Source organism: Phalacrocorax aristotelis, chromosome 2 (genome assembly GCF_949628215.1).
Source record: "Phalacrocorax aristotelis chromosome 2, bGulAri2.1, whole genome shotgun sequence".
Lineage (NCBI taxonomy): Eukaryota > Metazoa > Chordata > Aves > Suliformes > Phalacrocoracidae > Phalacrocorax > Phalacrocorax aristotelis.
In genome coordinates this window covers 18,071,350-18,098,971 of record NC_134277.1, presented here as the reverse complement: position 1 = coordinate 18,098,971, position 27,622 = coordinate 18,071,350, and the positions used below count along the sequence as shown (strand labels likewise).

At 37.1% G+C, this 27,622-nt stretch overlaps 1 protein-coding gene across 6 annotated transcripts in view; it reads right to left on the bottom strand.

The window, feature by feature from the left end:
• The window catches only part of MPP7 (MAGUK p55 scaffold protein 7), a 158,158-nt gene that overhangs the window by 66,711 nt on the left and 63,825 nt on the right, over window positions 1-27,622 (bottom strand). For 5 of the 6 annotated variants that reach the window (XM_075082575.1, XM_075082578.1, XM_075082577.1 and 2 more), the window contains exons 4-5: window positions 4,866-4,943; window positions 283-363 (exon numbers count right to left, since the gene is read on the bottom strand). The exons of the other annotated variant lie outside the window; for it this stretch is intronic. In XM_075082575.1, coding sequence (XP_074938676.1) covers window positions 283-363; window positions 4,866-4,943 — 159 coding nt within the window. The remainder of the gene's footprint in view (window positions 1-282; window positions 364-4,865; window positions 4,944-27,622) is intronic. 6 annotated transcript variants of the gene reach the window in all.

Genomic DNA, 27,622 nt, shown 5'->3' with positions numbered 1-27,622 from the left:
AGTTAGCAAAAGACAAAAAAAAATCAAGTATCAGCTTTTTGGAATACCCATTCAAAATAAACAATAGCTTTTCACTTAATTCCTTTTATAAATATCAGTAACAGCATAATAATTTAGGGGCAACATTCAATGTGTTTCTTCATAACAAGTATTTCTAATGAACATTGCGTTCCTTCTTAAAAGCACACATATTCGTTAGAGCAGACAAACCCCCATGCAGCCCAAGGAAGCAGATGCAGACACCCATGCAGAAAGCACTTTGCAGGTGCAACACATCCTCACCTTGAGATTGGGTTTTGAAAGGAGTTTCAACAGTTCTCTGATCTCACTGCTCAGTGGCTTGCTCTGCAGTTCCTCAGCCAGCTGGGTGGGAGATGGAATCGACATAAAGACCATTAGCAAAGCGTTTTTTTAATCCGGTGCATCAGCGACAACCCAGTATCTATCTTGTTCAAGGTTATTACTTTCCAGCGTGTTCAAACAGAAGCCAGCATGAAGAAAAACACCATCAATCACTGCGCTTCTTTTTCTGGCCCTCGGTGGACCAGATTTAAGCCAGGCCTTTTGGCTCTGTTTAACACAAGTAATCATTTCTGGCAAGGGTGCAGCCAGATCACATTCTGATTTATAGTGATGGAGGCAAATCCCAGCACTTCATTTAAGTGAATGGTCCTTTGCGTGCAGACAAAGGACTGCTTGTAAAAATGACTGGATCAAACTTTGACACTGTCTATAAAAAACAGTTTCGAATGAGGTGGTGAAATCCACACTGCTTCCAAAAACCCACAGTAGCTGTGCTGTTTAGGACTGGAATAAGAAAGCAAAGTGCCCCTACAGTGCAAGCAATCTGAACCTTTTATTATGTTTACACATACACTGGAAGGAGCTTGTTAAATGTGAAGCGGGTTAATCATAATATAGTTTATAACAGGTCATCAGCAATTCAAGCTCCTAAAATGCACAAACTGTGCCCTAACAACAAGATCAGTAATTTATGTTTGGTTATACTACAAAATTGTGGTTTGGTGAACAATAGAGCAGCAGTCTAACTTTTAATCCCATGGCTATTTGGCTCATGTCTTGAGTTTTTCTTATCACGACATTCTCAACTAATTTGGACTCAAGAGGCATATTTTACTGCAGGATTTCAGACTTGAGCTATTTTTCCAGAAGAAGGAAAAGCTAAAACATATTTTACAACACTGAACTTTAGTTTAAAATTCTGAAGCTACATCGCTTATAATCCAAAACGTGATTTCAGATAATCACTTATTTTCTTTGCATTAAATCAGTATCATAAAAATGTCTTAGAGAAAGATTGGTTATTTGCAGCAAGTAATTTTATTCATCTAGCCTAATTTTAAATTTGTACTTTCTATAAATTTTCAAGATAAATGGATAGAAGTATATTTTGCACAATATATATAATAGACAATTCTAGAAGCAATTATTGACATCAGACATGGTTCAAATACTTTTTTCTTAAACCTTCAATACATGGTCAACAGGACCGAAACAAAAATTCATCACCTGCAGTCCCGCAGCCTTTTAACTATAATTCATCAATTAAAATGTCCATCAAATACATCAGTGCTAATCTTAACAATATCTGTGTCTTAATACCGAAAGATTAGAAAACAGTCTCAGAGGAAAGGTCAGAATGAAATATTTTAGGCGCCTAAAGCCAAGTATTGAGGTAATGTGACTGCAATCTAGTCTGCATGTTCTATGGAAAAGCTCTGCAAGACAGAAAATAAATCGCGATAGGAATGACTGCAGGTATATGATACAGGTTCCCCTTGGTTCTCTTTTCATTCTTTAGCTTGTAGTACTCATCACTAGACAATAAAATCTATTCATTTGTGTTTCATTGATGAAGACTAGTAATCCCTGAGAAAGAACGACTGCTTCAGCACTTCTCTCTCAGATGAATTTTGTACAGGCATCTATTAAATTCAGCAGAACTGGTGTTTGCTTTGGTGGTGCAAACACAAATGCAGGCACGTAAGGTTTAGAATAGTGAGGAACAAAGAATATTTTGTTACTGCTTTAACAGACTTTTTTTAATTTAATAATTTAGAAAATAGAGATGAAATAAAGATTTGGTTTTACTCATATAATTTACAAGAATTTTCCAAATATTTCCATAGTCTTAAAAGCACATGTTAACACCTCATGACAGAAGAGGAGAAGGAAGGCAAAGATTGACAGAGAAGGAGGAAGACAAAGCCATGTTTCCAGATTAGCAAACAGATATCACCAGAGCTGCTTGTTTTGCTTCTAGCAGGTCTGGACTGGATTTTTGTTTGTTGTTGTTGAAGTGCTGAGATTTGTGACAGCTACCAACAGTACAAACTACATGGAATACTTTGGGCACACTGATACCGTGCCAATCACCTCCTATGCCAAAGACTGCAGGAAAAGCTGTCAGAGAATCTCTTCTGTGACACTCTGTTGAGGGAACCATAACATTTCACCAAGCTCTTTATGAGCTGCCACTAGAGAGGGGGAAAACAAAGCAAGGGAGAAGGGCAGATGTGGAGTGAGGCTGGCGAGATGAGGAGCAGCAGGGCCTGGGGGTTCAGAGCTTCTGGAGAAAGTTCTGAAACTTCTTTTGCCAGACGGTCTTTCTAATAACCTAGAGGCCCTATTTGCCTTATATACCTAGACTGCCTGCAATGTTTAGAACATTTGCATGAAATCAAGTGCCCTATGTCAGACACTGCTGCTCCAAAATAAGAGGCAAACAGAATCTCCAATAGGAACTTCAGCCTAAATTCACTGGGGGTGAGGAGAGAGAAGGTAGGGCAGCTAGGGATATAAAAATGTTTAGAAAAGAAGCCTTGACACAACTTTTACCTCTAAAATTGCTTTAAAAAATAACACAAGAATAAAAACATGCTCCTTAAACAGTTTTTAGTTACGTTTTAAATCAAAGAAGGAAGCACTTGCTTACTAATAAGAATACTTCCTTCTTTGTTTAACGATAGAACAGTTACTATCACTAGGAAAACAAAACATTAATTTAAAGCCTATTGAAATAGAAGCGTGTTTCACATCGCCAACGTGCTCTTACATCCCTGAAGCTGACAACTAGTCAGACAAACGTGCCAAAAATTGAATAGCACTTTAATCCTGCAACTCCTTGAGTTTTGGAGTTACAAAACCCACTGCATGTAAATTAACTTCCTCAAAGTTTGCTGATAACTATTGAAACACAGAAAATCTGCAGTGTGCTAGCCTGACTTCAGCTGCCAAAGGACATCCTGACTCTATGGGATGGTGACCATAAAACCAGCTGTTCAGCTACACATGAGCAAAAATTAAGAACCAGCAAGAGGATCTTTAAAAAGAAGCTGTGCTTAAAAAGTAGGCAGATGTCTAGAGGCACTCATGTTCCAACATATGTACATTTTAAAAATACTACCATATATACATAATAATACCTTCATAGGGTTAAAAACCCTGACCTCTCTCAACTGAGGAGTGACAGAGTACTTTAATTTGGGGATTTCCAAAAGTATACATTTTAAATGGGGCTGAACAAAGAATGAGATTGCTCAGCATTTCTGAAAATATCAAGAACTAAGTTTTGCATCCAAAAATAAGAAATGATTCTTATTAAGAATTTTAGCCCAGAGATCCATAACACAAATGTTAACAAGGATTATTAATATGTCACCAAGAACTTAATGAAGAGTATTTCAACCAGCTTTCTAATTTTCAAAATTACTATCAACATTATTCAAAGCTACTTGAAGGTTAAAAAAATATTACTAATATATGCCTGATGTCAAAGCTAATGCATTATTATATTTGGTATGTTACAGGATATAGCTCTCCTCCTACTGAAACATGATTAAATTACACTAAATCCTTTTTTCGATAGACTTCAAATATATTTTATTTAGTTTTTCATTAAAACATTACCATTCTCAATTCACAACATCTAACCATTTGTAAAATTTAAAAATCAAAAGGTATTCCTTACATAAAAAGATAGTTAAGATTTTAAAACATCTATAAAGTATGTGAAGTTTCAAACATACTGTATTTGAAACAGATCCTAATATATATTGCCTTTTCCAAAAAACAACCTGAGATCATCAATTGCAACAACGATTTCTGGATTTCACCTAAACCACAGTTTATTAAACATTTCTCTATCCTGGCCTACCCCAGGTTCAGTCATAGTTTATACAGGTGTGTGCACAATTCATCTGAATCCTAGAATTAACCAAATAGCAAGAAATGGCAGCTTGGGTTTTTTCTTTAAAATAAAAATTATAGTAACAGGAAATTAACTACTCCATCAATGCTGACCACTTTTACAATTTATTTTTTGGTTATGAAGGTAATTTGGAAAGCTCCAATATCAATAAATCACTGCTGTACTTTTTCTTAAATAGTTTTTGATTTTTTTTTAACAAGCCTCCTCCCTAGGCATTTCATATGCTTCATTTCTGTAGTATTATCTGTCATTTTTCATGTTCTGTCAGCAGTGCTGCTATCTCATTTGTCTTTATTTTTCCAAAGCATTCCTCTTGCCTGTGACTTTCTAAAAACACTAACAGTTGACAGCTTTTCTCCTCCCAGTGCAGTTCCAACCTGTAATTTCTATTACGTAGTTAGCAAAGCAGAACAAGAGGCTATCTAGATGCAATGTTTTTGTAACAGGCAAGTGAATAAAAATCAAAGTAATATCAGCAATGAGCCCGGTGATGACAGCACCTTTGGAAACATTTGCAGCTTCTTATGATTTCAGCTCAGAGGATTACATTCATATGTTTGCACTACAAGGAGTTCTGCTTGCAGACAGTTTTTTGGGAGACTAGGTACCAGTGATCTCAGCAGGGGACACTTACATCATCTGCCAAGGCTGCTGCACCATGGAGTATGGGCACCGGGTTCTGTTTTTCATAATAATGCAGTTTTTCATGAATCTGAAAGACAATAGCACAAAACGATTTGTATATTTAGCAGCACGAGAAATGGTACAAAATGACCCTGTTGAGCTAACTGATCTGTTGAGTGTCTGTAACTAAAGAAACATCCTTACAGTAACCTACAGGCAGCGATCGTGTAAATGTAATTCATCATCATCCTCTGTTGAAGTGCTAAGAATATGAAATCAGATGGAAAAAATGCTCAGCATGTAGACCAACCCACAGAAAAACTAAACATTTGTGATTTTTCTCTCCTCACGTTCTGTGTCCATATTTCTAACATATTGCTTTAAGTATCAATTACATTTTATATTGCTGCTGAAAACACAAAGCATAAAGTGTTTATCCCCAAGATGGATATAAAAAACCCTGTAAATTATGATTTATGAAGTGAAATAATAGCCTGCCACCCACATCTTGACGGACAGCTTGGTGGAGCGGCTGCCGTCATTAAAATAATTCAGAAACAAGGGCAAAGTAGTGCTAATATGAATTCCAACACATCTGAAAGAAAAAGGCAGCCCCTTCAGCAAGTTAAAGTCATTTAGGAGCATTTAAAGTTTTTAATGGGGAGTTATCAACATGAAAAATGCAGTGTGCTTTAGTTCTTCCAAAAGGGGAAAGGATACACCATCATTTAAATATCCAGCCTCCTCCCTCCTCCACAAGTCATGCATTTCAAGATTTAGATTTTTCCAGTGTGAAAGCTTAAGAGCCAAAATATTTTAAAGCTTCTAACAAGTTTTTTTAAAGTTATTTCAGAAGGGCATAAAATAATACATTGAACATTCAATTTTATTTACATTATTTTCCTGAAAATACACAGATGTACAAATATTAATTAAAATTTAAAAAAAGAAGACAACAGTAGTCTGAACTGATGCAAAACAACTACTTTTTTCCCCGCTGCTCTCAAGGAGGCATGGACTCCAGATTGTTGGAGGAGTTGCAGAAGGAGCTAAATCTGGGACTTCTGTGCTTGGCAAGCAGGAGAACACAAGGTCTGGCAGAGGCTGCAGGGCTCAGGACTTGGCTGGGGAGCCCCTCACAACCCTGGGGTACGGGAACCCCAATGATACCCTACCCCTCCCCAGCACACTGCTGGGGAGGAACTGGATGGACACCAGGCAGCAAGGACAGCTGTAATGAGCAGCAAAACCAGTGGTCTTTGGACATTGAAAACATCTGGGGTTGACTCAGTCGTATCTGTTGTGCACCAACTGTTTCCTCCAGCCTTCCCTCCTCTTCCACATTTGCTCTTCTCCGCTTACTTTTACCCCTGGCAGTACTCACTCCTCTCACTGCCCAGGACTCCCTCAGCCTTCTCCCCATCCCTTTCTTTTGAATTTGATCTGAACTCCTAATAACCACACCCATAACAAGATAATGCCATGCCAATGACACTTGTGCTTGAAATTTTCCTGCCTCCTGCTGTGCCTCATAACACTTTCTATGTGCACATCTGGTTTTACTCATTAAGACCACAAGTTCTTTGGCATAAAGGCCACATGACACTTTGCTAATGTAACATGGCCTAGCAAGATCTAAGGTCAATTTCTTCATCACTTCTGTAACCTTAGTAAGATTATTTCTGTACATGGCTGTTAAAGGATACCAAAGTTCTGAAACATCAAGGTGAAGCTTGAAGACAACACAGTTGCTCAGTTGCTAAGTTGTAAAATGATTTGTTCTGAACAGCAAGTATTTCTACCTCACATGGAAACTAAATGCAAAGCACTATTATCTCCAGAACACGAGTCTGAATTTTACATAGCCTATGTAGACACTGCTTACTCAGCCAAGTAAGACTAATCCACACTGGATGTCACCAAAAGTGTAAGTGACTTGAAAACTTCATATTTCCAGCTCACAAAGTACTGAAACTAAACAAAACAAGGAGCTTCAGCTCCTGGAGTTTAGCAGGAATTTGTGATTTAATTAGACTGTGAACTTGAATAACTAAAATGCATAATAAATCAAAAAGTCTCAAATCCATTATTTTTTTGATTGCTTCTGTCAACATCTATCCAGGCTGGGCTTCTGTTAACTCTGAGGTTAAAAGCAGTCACCTATGCTACCTTCTACTTTCTCAAAGAAGTAGAAGAGCTGCTGAAGCTGTTTTTACCGCAGACAACCTGCAGGTATCTTTCCCAGTGAAATAAAAAAAAAAAACAGAGGGGACACCTCACCCCCGCCGACAAACAAAAAAATTGCTAAGACATTCTTGTGCAACTCATCTTTAAAAAAGTGTTATAAAATTGTAAATTCATATAACAAAAGAACAGAGCTTTAAGAGGAGGTACTGCAAAACTTCAACAACTTATTGGCTCTGCCTATAACCAGCAACAGGCTGAAACCAAATTTTTATTTTCCAAACAGTGGATATTGGAATTCAGCTAAGCATTTTCAAGGAAAGTCATTAAGGTTTTATTTGACGACAGAGGAGTTCTAGAGAATAACTGACACATAAATCTGGAGCAAACAACAGGAGCTAGTCAAGTAAGGAGGAAAATTTAACTATTATTACCAGACAGTTCTAGATATCAGATTTTGCTACATGAGGTTAGAAGTTTTATTGATTTACTGTACTGGCACTATGAGTGACTCCAGGGGTAAACATTACATGTTCTACAGTAACAGACACTGCAACCTCAGCATGCTTCCATTCGAGATGCAATACAGATGGTGTTGGCTGGTTTGGTTTGTGTTTTCTTTTTTTCAAAAAGCATCTGATCTGATTTAATAGGGAGTATTTTGCCTTGTTTGCTAAATGAATCTAGGGGTTTTTTTATCATATCTTTACACAGCAATATCTGTCTTCCATCTCTTTGTAATTTAAAGGAGTCACCTGAGAAAATTCAAAAAGCACTTGTCTGCACAAAGCTGCAAAACATGCAAAATACAAGGATTACCTTTCATATCAGCGTAAAACTATCATACGTATCATAAAAATGCTACTTCCTACTGCTCTCCTATGGATACTGCCTATCTCTAACTTCTGGATAACTAATGTATTGATAATGTATGCAGCACATATAAAATGGCTTCCTGAATGCAGTAAGATTTGGTGCAATTCAACTGACAAAGTAAACATTTCAATGAGGCAAAAATGCATTTTCAGGGAACTGCTCTCCATGCATCTAAAAAGGTGTTCCAAGATGTTCTGGTCTGTAATTTTTCCCACAGATCACAGTAAGGCTGACTGACCGCTAGTTCCCCACATTGTATTTTTGGCCTTTTTTGAAGATGGGTACAGCACTTGTCTTTCCCTAGTCCCTGGGGCCTGGGTCAGGTCATCTCTGTTGCCTTTTAAAGATGACAGAGTACACTTGCAAACTCACCTGATGGTCTCTGAATTTCCCAGACTTCAGGGTGATGAATGACTGCATTTGACTACCGCCTTTAGAAAAAACTACCATGTACAGAGCCAAAAGTTTTGGCAACTTCTCCACATGCTGTCTTTCAGCTGTTTTCCCGAATCTGATATTCGTAAATCATGCTAATACATGCACAACTAGCATTATATTTCCAAAATTCAGTTCTTAGACAAGCAGAATCTGAAATGGAAATATCTAGATTAAGTGACCACATTGATGAAAATAAAGACAGTGTAAGCTAGTCAAACACAGAATTGAAAAGCAAAACAGGACAACGTGGTGCAAGTACTTTCCCCCTTTACAAATCTCATTCAATTAAATTAAGCTGTATCAGAAATTAAGAATACCCTGTAACACTTTGAGAGAAGTATGAAAGTGCATTTAAAATAGAAGAGAGTGTTTACCTATTGAAGGTAAAACATTTAATATTTGCAACCATTTGTTTGAGCCCCATTTAAGAATTCTATTTAATACAAATGGCAAATTTATCTTGTATTCTGTGGTTATACCCAGTGTCCAGCAACTTTAATACTATTGCCTTCTCTCTCGTAAAAACCTGTGGAATATATGGAAAATTGTGGACTGTATCATCATTAAAAAATAGAAAATACAGTACGTCTGTTTTAATTTCTTCTGACATTTAAGTGTAAAGTTTGAACCCTGAAAATCTTTTCAAAGATGAGACTGAGTCTCCTAAAGCAAGAGTTATGTACCTTAAATAAAACATATAAAGCTGTTCTGCTGAACAAATGACTAAGTTGCTGGGGTTTTGTTTTTTGCTTTTTTTAATTTTATTTTTTGATGACTATTTATCCTTTTCACTGTAGGGTACTTTGGGCAGACTTATGAGGTTCTGCAAAAACTGACAATCTACTGTGACGATATGCCCCAAGAGGGAAAAATAATCATTTGCAAATTTATACAATTTTTGGCACATTTGTAGGCAGGGGAAATTGTTTCTGGATTTTCCCAGAGAGACTGAATTAAGCTTTCTATAACAAAGTGCAGCAGAAATACATTTTCTGCAGTGTCCCCAGCCTGGACTATTTCAAAACCTACAGGGAGCTTTCTGAGTCAGAAAAAACAAATATCTTAAGCAAAGAATCCTACAAAATAAGTGTAATTTCTCCTTTTAGCTTTCTTAATTTCCAGGTACATATGATCTCATATGGCTGGAAACTACACAGGGGAAGGGGATAAGCACATACACAGAATAATACCACCAGTTTCCAACAGCCCAGCTCCTTCTGAGGAGGCATCCCCTTAATACAAGAATAACTTTATTAGAGTTTAGTGGACTCTGGTACAGTTGTGCAAGCAGGACTTTTCTGAAAGGCTCTACAGAACAACACTACACGCTACATACCTGGCTTCAGAAAGGGTAGGTTTTATCAGTATTACAGTCGATTTGTTAGCAATATTTTAGAAAGTTCTCCACCTATAACGTTTCTGGAAAATTTAAGACGTAACTCCAAAATGGACTATTTTCATCATAAGATGATAGAAGAGACTGTTTCAGTTGGAAGGGACCTACCTGGTGTGGGTATGATTTTACTGGATGAGATAACTCTCAGTATGGAGATAAGGTACCTGCAAAATTTGGCTAACTACATGCATGCATGAAAACATGCAGCACCATCTTAGTTTAATACAACAGAACAATTGGCACCGAGGACCTAATCACCACACCATATACATTTCTGGGGTTTTACTCTGGACTAGCCTAGCCTAGCCTCCTCTGCTAAATACCCATTAGCAGCTGATCTCCTTGTTTAGTTTCAGCAGAAAGGAATCCATCTCATGTACTGGACTGCTGATGCTTGCTGATGCAAACCAAAGCAGCACAAGTTGAGAAGATGGGAAATTGCTTTTAAAAAAATGCATTCCTTATCTGAACTAGAATGCCAATATAAATACACATACAAAGCACCAAGACATGCCTAGAAGACAGGCATTGAGTATGTTGTAGAAAGTCCGTAACAGTAGACAGAACATCTCCCCTGCTCTTTTCATTATATTCTTCATAACGTATCAACAAGTGTGTCTGAAATCAAAGCACTGAAAAGCCATGCAGCTTCTGTATATATTGGCTTATACACTTACACAGATGCATAACAGAAGACCCTCTTTATAAGGACAACCTGTTAACTGCCCATCAAGGTTTCAGGTTCAAGCACCATTTGCAAAAAAGTCTTTCATTCCACTACTGGCACCACAAACTGGGGAGATGCTACTACAAAGAGGACCATGTTTACATTAAGAAGCCAAAACAGATGAAGAGTGTCCTGCATCTGTAATATCTGGAGCAAGAGAAATCATTCCAAGGCACTCATGACTGCAAAGGACACATTTATGAATAGTCCCAACATTTAAACAGTGAGATTTCAAGATGAGAATTAGGGTCTTCAAATGAAAACTAATGGTACTACCTTAACTCTGGGATTTCGACAGTGTTCACTCCCTAAATTGTCCAACAACTTTGAGTCTAGGTAAAACAAAGTACTTAGAAGGAAAAAAGAAACAATGGGCTACAGTGAAACAAATTAAAATAATGATAAAAGCCTTCACAAACTATAATTGCATACCATAATCTCTGCTCAAAAAGTATGCATATTTTGCTTGATATAGAGTTCTAATTAAAAGATTAATTCCCTCCTTTTCTCCTCCCAGAACCCTGCTGTATCAGATGAAAGGAATCAAAATAATTAGCCAATTTTTTGCTTTATTTTCATCAATTAGCGGGTGTCTGTAAGGCTATTTACACAGCACAAATACATGGACTGAATGCAAAACTAGTCTTTTGTTGCCAAACCCTCCTATAGTACTTACCATTGCAGCTTTGGCATGCTAATGAACTTAAATATATGAACAACTCTGCAATAATATACCATAATGAACACATGAGGTGGAGGAAAACTGAGCAGCAAATCAAATGCCAAGTCATTTCAAGTACCCAGTGCAACATCTTGAAAACTGACTTTCTTAGAACATGTACAGCCTTTAAATCACATTCTATTCAGGCCAATTGACTTGAATTGCAGTTAGGGGCATGGAATATTGCTAAGAATTTAGCATTATGTATTTTAGAAAAGACAAACAAAATAAAAATGCATAAATCATACTCAAAGTTCACAAAGATAATTTCATTCTAGAAAGTGATATTAAATTGCCTCAAATATAAATTAAGTGATTGCACAGTGCAGAAAAGCTTTTAAGAGAATGTTACAATTATCAAAGCAAGCCTCTAAAGACATAAAAACAGATATTCAGATACCTCGATTCTGGCCCAATTTTCCACAGCAAAAAGTTTTATCATAACAAATGAGCAATTCTCTCTTTTAAGACCTTGTTCCGAGGAGCAGAAGCATTAAGTTCATAAGAATTCAAAAGCAGGCTAATGGCATGGAAATATTTCTGCCTAAACAGTTAAGCGTCAGTAGTCAAAAGTCATTCAGAACAACATTAGACAACCTTAACAAAAGAACTAAAAACTTGCACTATAATAAAAGAATCATAAGCTTCTTTATTACTATAGCATGAAATCATCTTTAAAAAAAATCAGAAAGCCTACAGATTGTCTGATATAAACTGTTGCATCGGGCTTGGCTGGGAGGGAGCTCATTGTCTTCAGAGCAGCCCCTATGGTGCTGTGCTGTAGATCTTTAACCAAAACAGTGTTGATGATACACCACTGCTTCAGCTATTGCTGAGCAGTGCTTGTACATCATCAAGGGTTTCTCTGTTCTCGCTTTGCATCCCCAGCAACCAGCCTGAAGGTGGCCAAGAGTCTGGGAAGGGACACAGCTGGGACAGCTGACCCCAACTGACCAAAGAGATATTCCATACCATATAACATCATGCTTTTCCAAAGCAGCAATTGCTTGAGGACTGGATGGCCATCAGTTGGCTGGTGGTGAGTGATTGCTTTTGCATCACTTGTTGCCACCCCCTGTAAACAGCTAGAAGGGAATAACCAACAAGAAGTCTAAATTTTTTAATGGAAAACCAAAACCACAGACTCCTCAGCTTGAGTCTTATCCCATCTGCTGCTAAAGGGTGTTTTCTTTCTGGGGGCAAGGAAGAGAGTTATAACTGTAAACATTCATACAGTTGAAATACTTTGAGAAAGGAGGTGTTTCTAGCCCTGATAAAACTTGGTAACTAGTTCATTTAGCACTCCTGTAAGTAAAAAGCTCATTCATAGAAATGAAATTAGGCCCAAGAGCAAACTTGATGGGATTTTGTTAATTCCTGTCATCTTAAAACATTATGTCCATTGAAGATTAAACCCACTCATGTCAATACTGCAGGGAACATTCCAGGTATCACAGGAAAGGAGCCTGAAGTCCATTATTTGAAAAGAGCCATGAAATAAACATGCATATTGAGACCAAAGTGCTCTGAGATTATAAAAAACTTTGAAGTTGTGTTAAAAGAACACAAACCAGGCTCCAAGCATAGAATCATAGCATGGTTTGGGTTGGAAGGGACCTTTAAAGATCACCTAGTCCAACCCCCCTGCCATGGACAGAGATATCATTCACTACAGCAGGTTGCTCAAAGTCCCATCCAACCTGACATTGAACACTTCCAATGATGGGGCATCCACAACTTCTCTGGGCAACCTGTGCCAGTGTCTCACAACCCCCATTGTAAAAAATTTCTTCCTCATGTTAAATCTAAGTCTATGCTAGCATCTGTTCAGCCCTTAAAGATAAGGTTGCTAAGATTCCAAGATTCTGCTGAATTCACTTTTAAAGTGTCCTTTACCCAAGGTTCAGAAGGACCTATATTCAAAACAGAACTCCTTCAGAATTTTCTAATTGCATTGCAATTTCAAAAATAAATTTTCAGAACTGTATGCACTATTACAGTAATTTTCTAAGTTATAAAATGTGGTAATAGAGTTATATTAGATCATATTTAAAGACATTTTTCTTGTCAGGTTACATTTTGTAAAAATTATACAATGGTGTGTTACCTGCAGATCTACAAAATTTTTGGACATTATTTTAAATCAGATGCTATCAATGCAAATCAGCAGCACTGCCTGGAGGGGCCACAGCTTCAACTTACACTCTCAACGAGCACTTGCTGCTTGAACTTTGATTCAGCAAGAACTTGGATTATGGAGTGCTTATAAGTGTGACAGAGTTGTTACAGCAGAAATTCCCAGTTAACAGTAATGGCAAGTATCATGTGATTATTATGAATTAGATTGTTAAAGCCAATAAAAGAAGCACAGCATACTAGAAATGAAAGAAAGCAAGCTTGTGGGGAAAGAAGGCAGCTTTTCTCAACTGGCAAAATCAAATGGTATATTAATTTTGTTAAGGACAAAAAAGAGCCTTGCCAAAATTTCAGATCATGTTAGTTATTAGCCATTCCAACCAAATAACTAGTTTTTATTGTCTAGCCAGAAATTGCAAGACAGAAAAAAAATGCCTGTGCACACTGTAGTAACTTGTATGGTAAAATCCTATTCTCCATGTTGTTTGGTTTTTTTTAGTTAACCTGTGGTTTGAGTTTCCTCCTCAACCATTTAACGCTGTGCCTCGTTACCTCATTCATCTGTCCCTCACCCTTGATCAACCTTGATCAGCAGGGCACATCTGAGGAAGATGATCACAACAGAGAAAATGCAACGCTTCAGGATGAGGCAGGAAGAACACCTGCACTCCAGGGTTTACGTGAGGCAGTCTTACAGATGAAGCACTTCCGAGACTAGTCTGACAAGGTCAGAAGGGCACTGCCAGATTTGATTTTGTCTTAAAGAGATCTAATCAAAGTCTCAGGCCTGTAAGGACGCACCTCTTGATTTTTATTGTAAAATGAAAACGCATCTCTTCCACTCTTTTTTTATTGAGAAAATCAAGACAGACGTTAAGCAAGCCATTGATTATTCTGGTGATCCTGCTCTTGCTTCTCTGTGCCATATACAGTGTCCCTGTGTACTTAAATTATATGTATTTCTACATGCACCTCCCCATCACATTACTATTTTATTGGAAAAAGCACTTCATTACCTGTTAAGTACCTTGCTATTGACACTTTTAACAAATACATCCTTCATGACCAGTGGGGCATGCCTTAGATCTACATCTTATAATATTTCTAATTTCAGAATTCCCTGTTTTCATTCTAGTGTCACTGAAGCATATGAAAGAGAACTACTAAATGCATCCATTATGCTCATATACCATACCTTCTCCTTAGCTCAAAAGCAAAGAGATGAGAGACATTAAAATCAAATTAATACAAATTAAATTCACTGGGAACATTTTAGAGCAACAGCTATAGCACCAGAGAATCGATGTTTCTAATCTGGAGAGCACATTGTAAGCAAGCGGTTGTTCACTTGTCAATAAAATTTAAATGCAGAAAAAATACACTTGACAGGGAGGACTGGTGAGGTTGGTTTTATTATCCATTTTGAGAAGAGACAGGAACAGATAGGAAAGGAAAGTTGTGAGTGCAGTTAAGTGTTGTGGGATTAGTGGCACAGAAGTTCAGCAGTAAAATTTAGTCCAGTTGTAGTAATTTTAAAACAAAGGTTCTGAGGTATGAGCCTGTTATAACGTAGTGAGCAACCAATTTCCTGCTTCACCACCACCTTCCTGAATGAAAGTCCATCCATTCTCTATTTGTAAAATGGAAAAGTAATATTTCCTTGCTTAACGTGGGGTTAAATGCAAGACCAGGTAAGTATCTTGAAAATAGTGTGCCACATATTTAAATTCATTTGGGTGCTGTGGAACTTGCTGGGGTAGTTGATGAAGACCAGACACTTTCATCAGGAAGAAAGGAACAGATGTATCCTGAAGGTTTTGGTTAATGTGGAAACATGATGAACACAACCTCTCTATATGCACTTATAGAAACTGAAGGGAACATTTTGAGAAAATTACAGAGGCCGTACACACAATGGCAACACCCCATCCAACCCCTTCTGCCCATAGCCGAGTAACCAGAGATAACTTCTGTAGATTTCTAATGATACAAAATGCTCCAGGTAAGGCTTGCTAATGAAACTGTATTCCATCAACAGTTCTTTGTGGCAGCTCCTTAGGGGTGTGAGCAGAGAAAGTACCATGCACAGAACCGGCAGGGCACCTCAACACAGCATGAGCCAAGTGTCCCTGCAACATGCAGAATCAAACCACTGCTGTACAGACCAACAGTCTCGCCGAGCGCCTGCAAGGCAGCACCTTCTAACCTGGCTTCCAGCCCTTCTTGAGATCCTACAGCCATAGGAGCGAGCAGAAGCCTTGCACTGGACTTGCGTTTTGCTGTAAGTTGATTTCCTGACTTCTCATCTGATCCTGGAGATTAAATTATTTGCTTTGTCTTTGTGATGGCCTCTTCAACATGAAAACTTAGATACTTCTGCAGTCACTTTTAACCTAAACCCAAACTCTTTCAATCTTCCCCCATGGATCACGTCTTGCAGCCCTCTCATTGTTCTAACTGCTCTCCTCTGCAATTTCTACAGTCTACTTAATTAGTGGCCTTACCTGCCATCTGCCTATGATCAATACATTTTTCCTTAACTACTGATAATCCACAGCATGCCATCTAGCTTTCATACAGTTGATAATTATTATTCAAGTAGGATCCTTAAACTACCATAAGATTAAAAGAGCAATTAATGAAATGTTAATTTCCTTATTCATTCCCATTTGCAGAGTACTCTAACATGCTTGTTTGTGATTTTAACTCCTTTATAGCTTACACCTTGTGAGATGCTGCCCTTTATCTTCCTTCACTTTTCAAATCTTTTTTTAAGTTATATTTTGATACCTCAGAGGTTTATTTTATTTAATCTATATCACAAAGAGAAAGAACTCAAGAACAAGAAAATTTTGGTCTGAATGAATATAAAAGCATATGGTAATAAGACTAATGTATTAGCTATTTTATTTTTGCAATGTTAAGCAAAACAGATTAAATACTGGCTACAACCCCAGTTATCCCTTGCAGAGTTTCTTAAAATGTTTATTTTTCTGTAAGAAACACTTTTCACTTTGAATTCATTGTTCCTTATACAATAAAATAAAGCTTCCATTATATGAGATTTCACAGACTTCATTCAAATGTGCTTTTTTTTGTCAGTAATAAGGAAAGGTTTTGATGACTTTGCTTATAGGAAGAGGGTCCCTAGGTAGACAGAGGAAGTTCAGACCGAAGCCAAACAAGTTGCACTTGCTCCAAAATAAATTTCCCTGCCCCTTTAGAGCCAAACAGCCTACATGGCTACTGTATACAGTATTTTCAGCATTGTTTTCCTGTACTTTTAACCCCATTTCCAAAGGAAGGAGCATCAGAACAATTCCAAATTTGAATAAAGCCACTCTCTTGTGTGAGCTAAGGACATGAAGTCCTTGAACAGAAAGAACAGAACATCAAACTTTTTCTCCTTTGAAACAAGCAGTCTTCAAACTGGAGTCCCTGGATGCTTAAAGATCCCTACAATTTAATGCACTACCCTTCACAAATGCATTTTCAAGTAAAACAAAATCTGAGCTGTAAACCCATCAACCCTCAGTCTGAATTGTACCAGCCTGAATTTGCTAAAATAAAAGTATAGCAATTCTTTTCTCCCAAAGCATCCAGTGACCTATATAAAAACACCTCTTCTGAGGACTTGCGGGTACCGGTGGACAAAAAGCTGGACATGAGCCAACAAAGTGCGCTTGCAGCCTAGAAGGCCAACCATATCCTGGGCTGCATCAAAAGCAGCGTGGCCAGCGGGTCAAGGGAGGTGACTCTGCCCCTCTGCTCTGCTCCGGTGGGAGCCCACCTGGAGCGCTGTGTCCAGCTCTGCAGCCCCCAACACAGAACGGACATGGACCTGTTGGAAAGGGTCCACAGGAGGGCCACAAAAATGATCCGAGGCTGGAGCACCTCTCCTGCAAGGAGAGTTGGGGTTACTCAGCCTGGAGAAGAGAAGGCTGCGGGGAGACCTTATTGCAGCCTTCCAGTTCTTAAAGCAGGACTACAGGAGGGATGGGGGCAACCTCTTTAGCAAGGCCTGTTGTGACAGGACAAGGGGAAATGGTTTTAAACTAAAGGAGGGTAGATTTAGACTGGATATAAGGAAACAATTTTTTACCATGAGGGTGGTGAAACACTGGCACAGGTTGCCCAGAGAGGTTGTGCAGACCCCATCTCTAGAAACATTCCAGGTCAGGTAGGACAGGGCTCTGAGCAACCTGACCTAGCTGAGGATGTCCCTGCTCACTGCAGGTGGGTTGGACTAGATGACCCCTAAAGGTCCCTTCCAACCTAAACCAATCTATGATTCTGTATCTTAAATTTGGTAAATGTTTGAGGAAAAATTTCAGGTGAGCAATACTGAACTCAGGATTCCTGATAACAAACTGCTCTTTTCAGTTTAAGGCTCCTCACACTTCTGTCTGTATACTCCCACTCAGTAGTAATCTTTGCCTGCCCATCCCCCGTATTATCTCAACAAACACCAGTTGTTGAACAAAGCATTCAGATTTAAATGAAAAAGAGAATTTGGGGTCTTTATTTCTCTCTCTTCCTTTCATCAAAACAATAAGGATTCATCATTCACAACACAACAGACCTAATCTTTTATTAAAGACAAATTTAATCTCTCTTTCTCGTCATAATTTAAGTTTCTATGTTCATGCTTTATAAGTTACCTGAAGAAATACCTCCGTGCAGTACTGCGGAGAAAGCAAATTGATCACACATACAACAAAGCTTTCAAAGTCTCATATAAAGAGTACAGTTTAAAACGGTAACAATACTCAGGATTATGACACCATTTTTTATCCAAAGATTTCAGAGCACATTACCAAAGGAACTAAGCATCAATTTCCTTATCACTAAAAGGAAGACAAGGACTAATCATAGACCCAAAATGTACTTAATTTTCAAACCAGTACTACTAAAATGACTTCTAATCAGAAAAAAAAAAAAAAAACTAACACCTTAAATTTTTTGGTCTTCCAAATACTGATAGTGCGATACCGATAACAATTGTAATATTTTCCTGATATAATCATCATATAAACAACATGTCTTTCTAAATAACTTTTAAAATATACTTTTACTTAAAGAATACTTCATGTAAGGAAGAAAGGAATTGCAACTCCCACTGAAGCCCTTCAGTTTTGAGAAACAGCACTCAGTAAAGCTGCACAATTGTAATTAAATACAGATGGAAATAATCCTTACTGCAATGATCAAAACAGCTGATGTTTTTACAATGGTTCCAAAACAAAACTTGAGGAAAAACTTATTTCATTCAAGACACTAATGAACTTAGATCAGAAAAAAAAAAATATATATAAACATGTAAAAATGAACTTGTTTCTTTTTTCTTTAAGGAACTCTTCAATTTTTCCCCACTTAAATACTCTGTTGATACTTCCTTTTTAGGTATCACCTGACTCTAAGTAATGCAACAAAGCCTAGCAAAATATATGCCTGGCTAATTTGAGTTATTATTATGTGTAACAAGCCAAAGAATTGATCTAAAACATCAAAAATTAAAACCTTCAAGCCTTGCTGTTTGTCAGATTTTAAGAAATGTAGAAGTTTCTTTAGTTTTATGATAAACCTTTTTAAAGTAGCACATGTATAATATTACTGTTTTATATAGCAAAAGTGTTTCTCCATTTGGGGTTTGGTACTTTAAAGATCTTAATGAATTTGAAAGGAGGATTTTTTCTTAGAAAAGTCAGTTTTCTGTATACAGAAAAGTATAACTGTTCTTGCTCTTGAGTATCTGATTTGAATATTTCAATGAAAAAAAATTTAGATAAAAGAGGTAAAAATAATTATATTACAAACATGAACTGAAAAAGGAAAGAAACAGCCTGGATGCAGCTAAAATATAAAGAACAAAGATCATGTCAGCAGCTGACTAACTGGGTTTTGGAATCTATCATTATCTGATGTCCTTCTAAGCATGAAATAAACCAACAACAACTGTCGTCTTATTGCTGAGAGACATCTAGGAAAACTGCAATCCTGAACATTTCATGACTTGCGATTAAACTTGATTATCTATTTTTGCAATTTAAAAAACCCACCAATATTCCATTATTTCCCACTGCTTTATGCTGGTATGTTGATTAGCAAAGAAAGAGCCATAAAGTGAATTCGTACATAAATTTACAATACTTTCCGTGCCAATACTAATACCCATTCATGTTCAATTATTCCCAGAGTTCAAATTACAGGACTGAAGAGGTAACTTTTTAAGAATATGGAGTTAGCGCTTTTAAAAAAAAAATTGAAGAACTTTATTAAGTTCTAAATTAAAAGAAGAATCCAACTAAAAAAGCTATCAGGATGTGTTTTAAATGAACAACCATACGGTCCTGCTTTGTCAAATAAATACAGCTGAAGAAGCAGCTTTAAAATGAGACAGAACTGAAAGATGAGAGTTGTCTTTGGAAATCTGCTAAGGAGGGAAAAAGCACTGCACAGTAAGAGCAGGTAGTCTCAAATTCACTGCAGACAGACTTCCCTGAAGCCCAAGTTCAAGATTTCACTCAGATGCTAGAAACAAAACATGTATGTGCCTAGATTTAATGCTTCTCTCAATAAATGCCTTGTCCATTCCTTCAGAAAACACAAAAACTTACAAAAATTTTAGATGGTTCTCATTTGCCCACAAGTACTGTTACTTGTAAACAATTTGCTTTGTGACTTCATTTCTCCTGATACTACTGTTTCTAAGCACTCATTACAAATTTGAATCAAGGTCTTTACTTTTATGTCATTATATAGAACCTGATTTCCAGATATTTTTCCAAAAGCAAGTGATTTCCACTGTTCTGTTAACAATATAAATCCAAAGGAATACTTTTTTAATCCTGCTCACCAAGTAAACAGATTTCTAACATGAACAAAAGCTAAACTGCTCTTCTGGTTGTCAGACAGGCTTCCCCCCCACCCCCACTCCCAACTCCATTCTCTGCATAACTAAGATTTTACCGAAATGCCAGTCAAGCATTAAAGGAAACGGCCAAAAACTAGGATCCACTGTGTATAGACTGAGAAACCTTGGCAGAGACTTGTACTTTTTAACTTTCACTATTCAGGCAGAGACTGCTAAATTTAAATCATGAAGAGTTTGGTTTATTCCTGCTTGGTACAGTAAACACCATCCTTACAGTATCTACTCAATGTAAGTTAGTCCAAGATCCAATTCTATTAGTTTCCTTGAGTTCCTAATAATATTGAAGAGATCATTTCTGTACAGCTCCATGATACAGAATTAACCCATTCAAAACCCAAACTTTAATCACAGACAGGGACATCTATGCTTTGAGTTAGAATTAAATAAAAATATATATACACACATACACACAGAGAGGCATACATTTATCAATTAGCACCATCTAGTGGGGTCAGTACAATTTATGGGATATTAGAAATATGTTCAGGTTTTTCTATATCCTGTGCAAGATGTTAGGATATGGCACAGGTCAAGTAATGAATAAAATTCAGATGTGAAAAAAAAACCAAACTCATTTTAATTTGTAACACTATGTTATTCAACTATAAATTACATTTTAAGAAAAATACTGACACTGAAAGTGGCATGTACATACGTATGAAAATTTATTGATAAGAAGAAAAAAAACACCCACCTTTTAGGCATTCATACACACACAAAACACAATTACAATTTCATCACTACTTTCTATTTTTACTCTTCTGTTCCCCTATCACACACCAGAAGAAAAATCTACCACTCTAAAAGAAGCTACTCTGAAGCATGCAATGAAAAACCCCCTTTATTTAAGTCCTCCATCACCAGATCAGAATTCTGCTGTGTACACAGCTTTTGCTAAAACCAGATCAAAGTGCCACAAACACTGGATCACAACCCAAAATGCTAATAAAATAGCAGATTAAATACTTTTGACATTTTCAAATTAATTAATTTAAATGAGGCCACCTACACTAAAAACAGATCTTAAGAACTAACCTTACTCATTTACGCTATTGTCAAATATGAAATCTAGAAATTTATTTTTAGTCAGTTTTACATTAAAAACTGTAGGGACTTAAGTTGTGCAAATAAATAATGCTGAAGAATTTCAAATGCAAAAGCTAACAGTAATAGACCTCCCATACATCGACTGCAAGAAGAAGTCACAAATAAAAAGCAGCAGCACATGAGGGTGCTTAAAGGCAACAGGCAAAAATCTCTTACCAGCCTCTGCCAACAGGCAAGCAGGCTAAAAACATTACTGTTCCCTTCTCCCTCTGCCTGCTTACAGTCCAGGTTAAAAACCAAAGCAAAACAAACCAGAAAACAATGAATCACTAAAATTAAATACATGCTTAAGAGTATTAGGACAAGTTGCAAGTGTGAAATTGAGCATTTGCTTTAATGCTTTTTAATGAAGTCATGGCCATGAAAGAACACCTCAGAAGGCAAGCTTCACATTCAGGTCTTCCCTTGTTTCTAAAAAAGGTGACTGACAGCACAACTTTCCAAACAGATCACAACAAATCAAGTGGAACTTGGACAATGAGGGACAGACAAGTATCTGGCGAAATCCCAGACCTAAAGTTAATATTAAAATACAAAGTTGTAAAATCTTAAAAATAGATAGCAAAATTTAAAAGCACTTTATGGTGGTTAATAAAGGCTGATCTTTTGTTCTTCCCTACTACACCTGGCACTGGGTGAAAGTCAAGTTTTACTTTTGTCTCTGGGAATGATGGCAAAAGTAGGTGAAAATTCAGAAAAATAGAGAAATGTGGAGAAAATATGTAGATATGGGGGGGGAATTAAGATCAATAAAAACCAGCAGTGGAGGACTTGCAGTGAGTACTTCAGAAGTCACAGAACATAATAACAGAAGATGCTGAGGCCTGCAAGTACAGCCAGGTACCAGGCTGCAACTTAAACAAAATGGAAATCAAACCAAAGAGACTCTAACAAATTAATACTAACAAACAAGAATTTTAATTTAAAAAATATGAAGACAGCATCTGAATTTTATTTAAAAGGATAAAGAGATGTTTGAGGAGTAAAATGTCCCAAGTAAGTACGACCAGATAATTACAATAGAGTTAATGGATACAACTAATTCTCAAACTTCCCTGCACAGGATGGAGAAACACCAACACTGAAGTGGAATGTGTATTGTAGGATAAAGAGGAGTATGAAAAATAATGCCAAAATATTGGGGAAAAAATTGCAGTAATTTAGGAGAGATTTACTGCCATTTCCCTGTACCTTTTCAGATCACTGCACTTCAGGCTTTTGCACTAAATCATCCAAACATGCAAACCCATTTTAGAGGAAGCTTCAAATCAAAGCAAACATATTCATTTCTTTTTATATGGGAAGGAGTAACACAAATGTATTTGTACAGGTGTACAAAATTACAGCCATGCCAGATTTTTAAATTTTTGAAAGCTGGTAGAAAACAGCAGGAATTGCCTAATGACAGAGGAGACGGCAGTAACAAAGATAAGGGAGCTCCTTGTCACTCCTACTATTATGAAAAAAGAATACAGTGATAACTTCAGCAATTTCATTCTTCAAGAAATAAGGATCTATGAAAACACAGACCAGTGATACAAAAGTATCAACCAGTGGGATGCCAAGAGATTTCCTGAGAGTTTCCAACCAGGAACTGTCCCCCAGCCCCCTTTTTTCAAGTAGGATGCAACCAAAGCTTTAGCCAGCATAACCTAGCCTGATTACACTGCCTTTGAATATGAAATTAGCAAAAATTTAAATAATATCTGGAAGAAGTATCATTAACCAGGGAATCTTTTTTTTTACATTTTTGTGCCATAGATGAGATATAACATTAACAAAACCAAAAGGCAACACATGTCCTTTTATATCATGCAAAAATGTCAATTTATACCTGACAGAACAAGAAATTACAAATATTGATCCAGCTTAACTCAGCTGAGTTCCCCCAGCTCCACTGAAATACACCAAAGTACTCTCTAGCTGTATCCATCTTCGGATGATCAGCCTCAGCGTATGAGAGGTCAGTCTTACCTACATTCTTAAAGGTTTGGAAAATCAGTGGAAAAGCTGAAATAAGTATAAACCTGCACAATATTCCCACAGAGAAGCCATGAAAGAATGGTTATGAAAGTGTTAATAGGAATAACAAAAGAAGAATAAATGCACATAACACAAAGGGAATTAAAGGTCTCGTACATTTAAAAAATTCAGCAGTAGAGGAATAAAGAGAAAATAATCCAGTTCTAACAAGTTAAAAGACCAATATACATACTCGGAAAACACAGAGACAGAGCAGAAGCAGGACAGAAGATACGATCAAGCCATAGGTCTTACTCAGTGGTTACCCAATATGGAACAAGAGGAAAACATTGTTTCCCCTTTGGGAGAAGACAGTAGTAAAACTTGGTCAGATTATTAGTTAGAATTAGTTAGAAATTAGTAGAAAGTGGATGTCTCAAGATGAAAGAGCATGGGCACACAACTACAAATATTTTGTTGCTTGGCAAGTGCTATGGTATGATTTGTAGTTAGCCTTTAATGACATACCAAACTTCAACGTGACCAGCTTAGTATTTCAGATGCCGATTAACATGATTACAATCATAGGTTACTTTTTTCCTAGAATGTTTGAAACTTGGAAATTCAAAATTGCACCCTGATTTATGGTTTGATCCTGATTAAAGTTGTGTATGTCTGTAGTGTCATTACTGGATTATTTAATCACTAAATCTCAACAAAAACCGCTCTTTTCCATGAAACCCAATCTGTAAAGCACATTAAAATTCAAGATACTTTATGAAGATGATATCCATACTAAATGTAAAGCAGTACTGAAGCTATCCCATACATAATCACTAGCATTTATAGCTGGCATGTTTTCATTTTTTTAACTCTTAAATGTCAATGTAAGTGAGGCAAAGTCATGTTTGTGAATAACTGACACCACTGGCATTTACCTTGCACAGGTTGTGACTTCTAGTAAAAGTCAACAAGAGAAGTGAGGAAGAGACAGGGATATGACACAGATTTACTTTCCAACGGACAAAATAAGACTGTTTACCAACCCCACCACTCAGTAAATAAGTTCTTCATGAAGAAGGGTCACACAGTACCTGAGCCACTGGGGCAGAAAAGGGTCACAGGCTCCAAAGCTTAAAATCTCCTCCTCTTGGGAGCAATGACTTCATGTCAGAGGTCTATGAAACAGGGTGAAGGACATGAAAATCAGGAAAAACAATCTAAAATTGAATGGGAGAGCACAAAGTACCTCCTTGGCAGGTATGTTTTCAGTGGTGAACTTTAGCCCTGATCAGCTGGAGAAGAGAAATGGGACCAGGCTGTCTGCTTTTTTGTTTATACGAGCGCCATTGGTGCTTACATGGGTAAAGGCACTACTCTGCCTGTGGTAGCCTTTCCGGCCAGCTGGGCTAGTGGCATAGGCCCTCAGCCTCGCTGCTGCTTGTACCTGCAAATGAGAGCAGCAGCGGCTGCATCCACCTCTCAGTGCACCAGGCTGGACTTCTGCAGACAAGACAGAAGAGTCCTCTCATCCTGGGGTCTGCTACACTTGGCAACTCTTGCAACACCTTCAAACTCCAGCACTGACAGAGTATAAAAGATTAAACATCTCCTCTAGTTTGCATGTAATGAAATAGCGTAACTTTGCAAATACATGCAAACTAGCTGAGAGTAACATTTTCCCTAGGAATTTATATGGCCACATTAACATGGCATACAAATATTCCATCTTTATACACTTGCTGTCTTAAATTTCCCTAAGAGACCAGAAATTAATCCAATCCTTATTTAGTAGATGAGAAATAGAAGCCTGCAGACATACATGGGAGGACACACTGAGGGAAAAACTGGGTCTTAGTAAGAAAAATGGCGGCAGGGAAGACAGCTGCAAAATACATGACTGTGCAACACCAGATGGCCCACAGAGGCACCAGTGTTTTTTGAAAACAAATCCAAGACAGCTCTAACTTTAGACTATTTAATGTTTTTAAAACTGTCACTACAGAAATAGGAAAGATTTTTACACCATGGGTACCTCAGAGTGGTTCAGCTGGAGCAAGCAGGCGTGAAACCTTCTCTCTGTGGCAAGGAAATGGACTATGTCACCATAGTCTATGGACATCTCACTATGTCTACTGAAGACGCTACGTCAAAGTCAATCTGTACATTTATGTTTTGCTATTACACCGAAGGCATAGTTAAGTTACAGCAATTGCTCATTATAAATTATGCATCCTTGATTTGCACAGGCAAGTAAGACTTATGTTTTATGTGTTTTCAAATCTTATTTCCTCAGCACCTTACTGGTTACTCTGCAGTGACTGTGCACCACAGGGATAGCACCTGTATGTTAAGTGCTTACATGCTGCATTTCTCTACTTAATGTTAACCATGTTTGAAGTGAACTTCCATTGACATCATCATGCCTGCAAAGCGAGCACTGGATTCTACAAAGATACACAGAAACGGTTATTAGAGAAACAACCTGTGGTTAAAAGAACATTGCTATACAAACAGTGCTATCTGTAAGCCTAAAGGAATAGTGCACATGGAGCATACTATGTTGGTCTCTTCTTTCCATGCTTTAAAAAGGAAAAGGGAGTTATAATAAAGATAACTGAAAAAAGTTTTTTAAAAAATTGCTTAAGGTGGCACAGAAGGAAAAAAAGTAATGGGGAACGGAAAAAGAAAAGAAAAGTAAAATCTGTGTGTATGCCTGTATTTCATACAAAGAGATAGTGAGGATGTATGCAATATGTGTAATATTGCATACATCCTCACTATCTCTTTGTATGAAATATGTGTAATATTGCATACATCCTCACTATTTCTTTGTATGAAATACAGTGCAGAACACTACAAAATAACTTCACAAGGATTAGCTGGAGAATGGACAGAACGAATATTTCCCAAAAAAGGGAAGTTAATGTAAGCAGTTACAAAACCTGCTGGTAGGAAACACAGGCAGTCATTTTTACTATAACCTATTTTTAAGATTTTTGTTAAATCTTATTGTATCAGCTTCTCTGTTTCAGGAAAATTTTAAGTATCACATCCCATCCTTCCTGACTGTTACAATGTTTTGCATTGCAGAGGCTTGATTGGGTAGTTATGGCTTTCTGTTCTTAAAAGGAAAATAGTCCAAGACAGTAACGAAAAAAAGTTGTTTTAAACACTCCCTCCCTCACATGTTCTGCCACAGAACTTCTGGTCCAAGGGAAAAGAACATTGTAGGAAAACAGTTTAAAATTACATTATACTTGGATGTCTTGGATTTATCAGAGTACTGTTACTGAGCAGCTTATGAGACCTTTGATTGGCCTCAGTATCATAGGCAAAAAAAAAAAAGTATCGCTTTGGTTAAATAAATACTGTACAGGCTTCATAAGACAAGAAAAACCTGGATATCAGCATAGATTTGGGTTCTAAAACTTCTCTTCAATCTGCTGCACCAGTTTTGTCACCAGGCTGGTACACTGCCCCCTCGGTAACAATGAAATTACAAACTATTTGCCTTAGAAGGATTGATTTGCTTCTTTTATGGCCAGTACATTTTGGCTTGATTTCTGCTACTCTTTGGAGATTTCCCAGCAGAAACTTTAAATCAATTACCACTCATCCAAAAAAATGCCTCCGTCTGGATTTTAACCTAAACCAAAGCTTTTTCACATTCCAAAGTACTGATTTATTCACAAGTTTCAAGTAATAGTCATAGACCAACATTTCACACCTCTGATTTAATAAGCTTATCTGCTTTATTTTTCATTTCAAAAGTTTGTTGATACCTGTAGGACTTCTGATATCAACCCAAATTCTACAGCTTTTATGAGACTAAACTTTCAACAAGACAATTTAATTGATACTTTGGAAATGAAGTTGTTTTCTTATTATTATTTTTAACAAAGTGGGATTAAAGGAGGAGTTGATGACAAGAACAGGACTTCCTTATAAAAATCTAGATGGAAAATTGCAAGTGTCTATTACTAAACACATTAGCAACTCTGATGTAGAAACTGCAAGATGCTGGAGAGACCAAACTTCTGACAAAGTTAACACTATATATCCAGTTAAACTTCTACCAAAAAAGTACAAAATAAAAACATATTAAAAAATAAAGTATTTACCATAGGAGAACCCTTTCAGTGGACTTCAGGACAAAATTACTATTTATGTCCGCTAGCTGTCTGTTTCCTAGTAAATTATCTACTAGCTACAATTGTAACAAGTACTTTTAGTTGAACCATCACATAGGGTCCGTATTTTAACACAACTGCATTACCCATCCA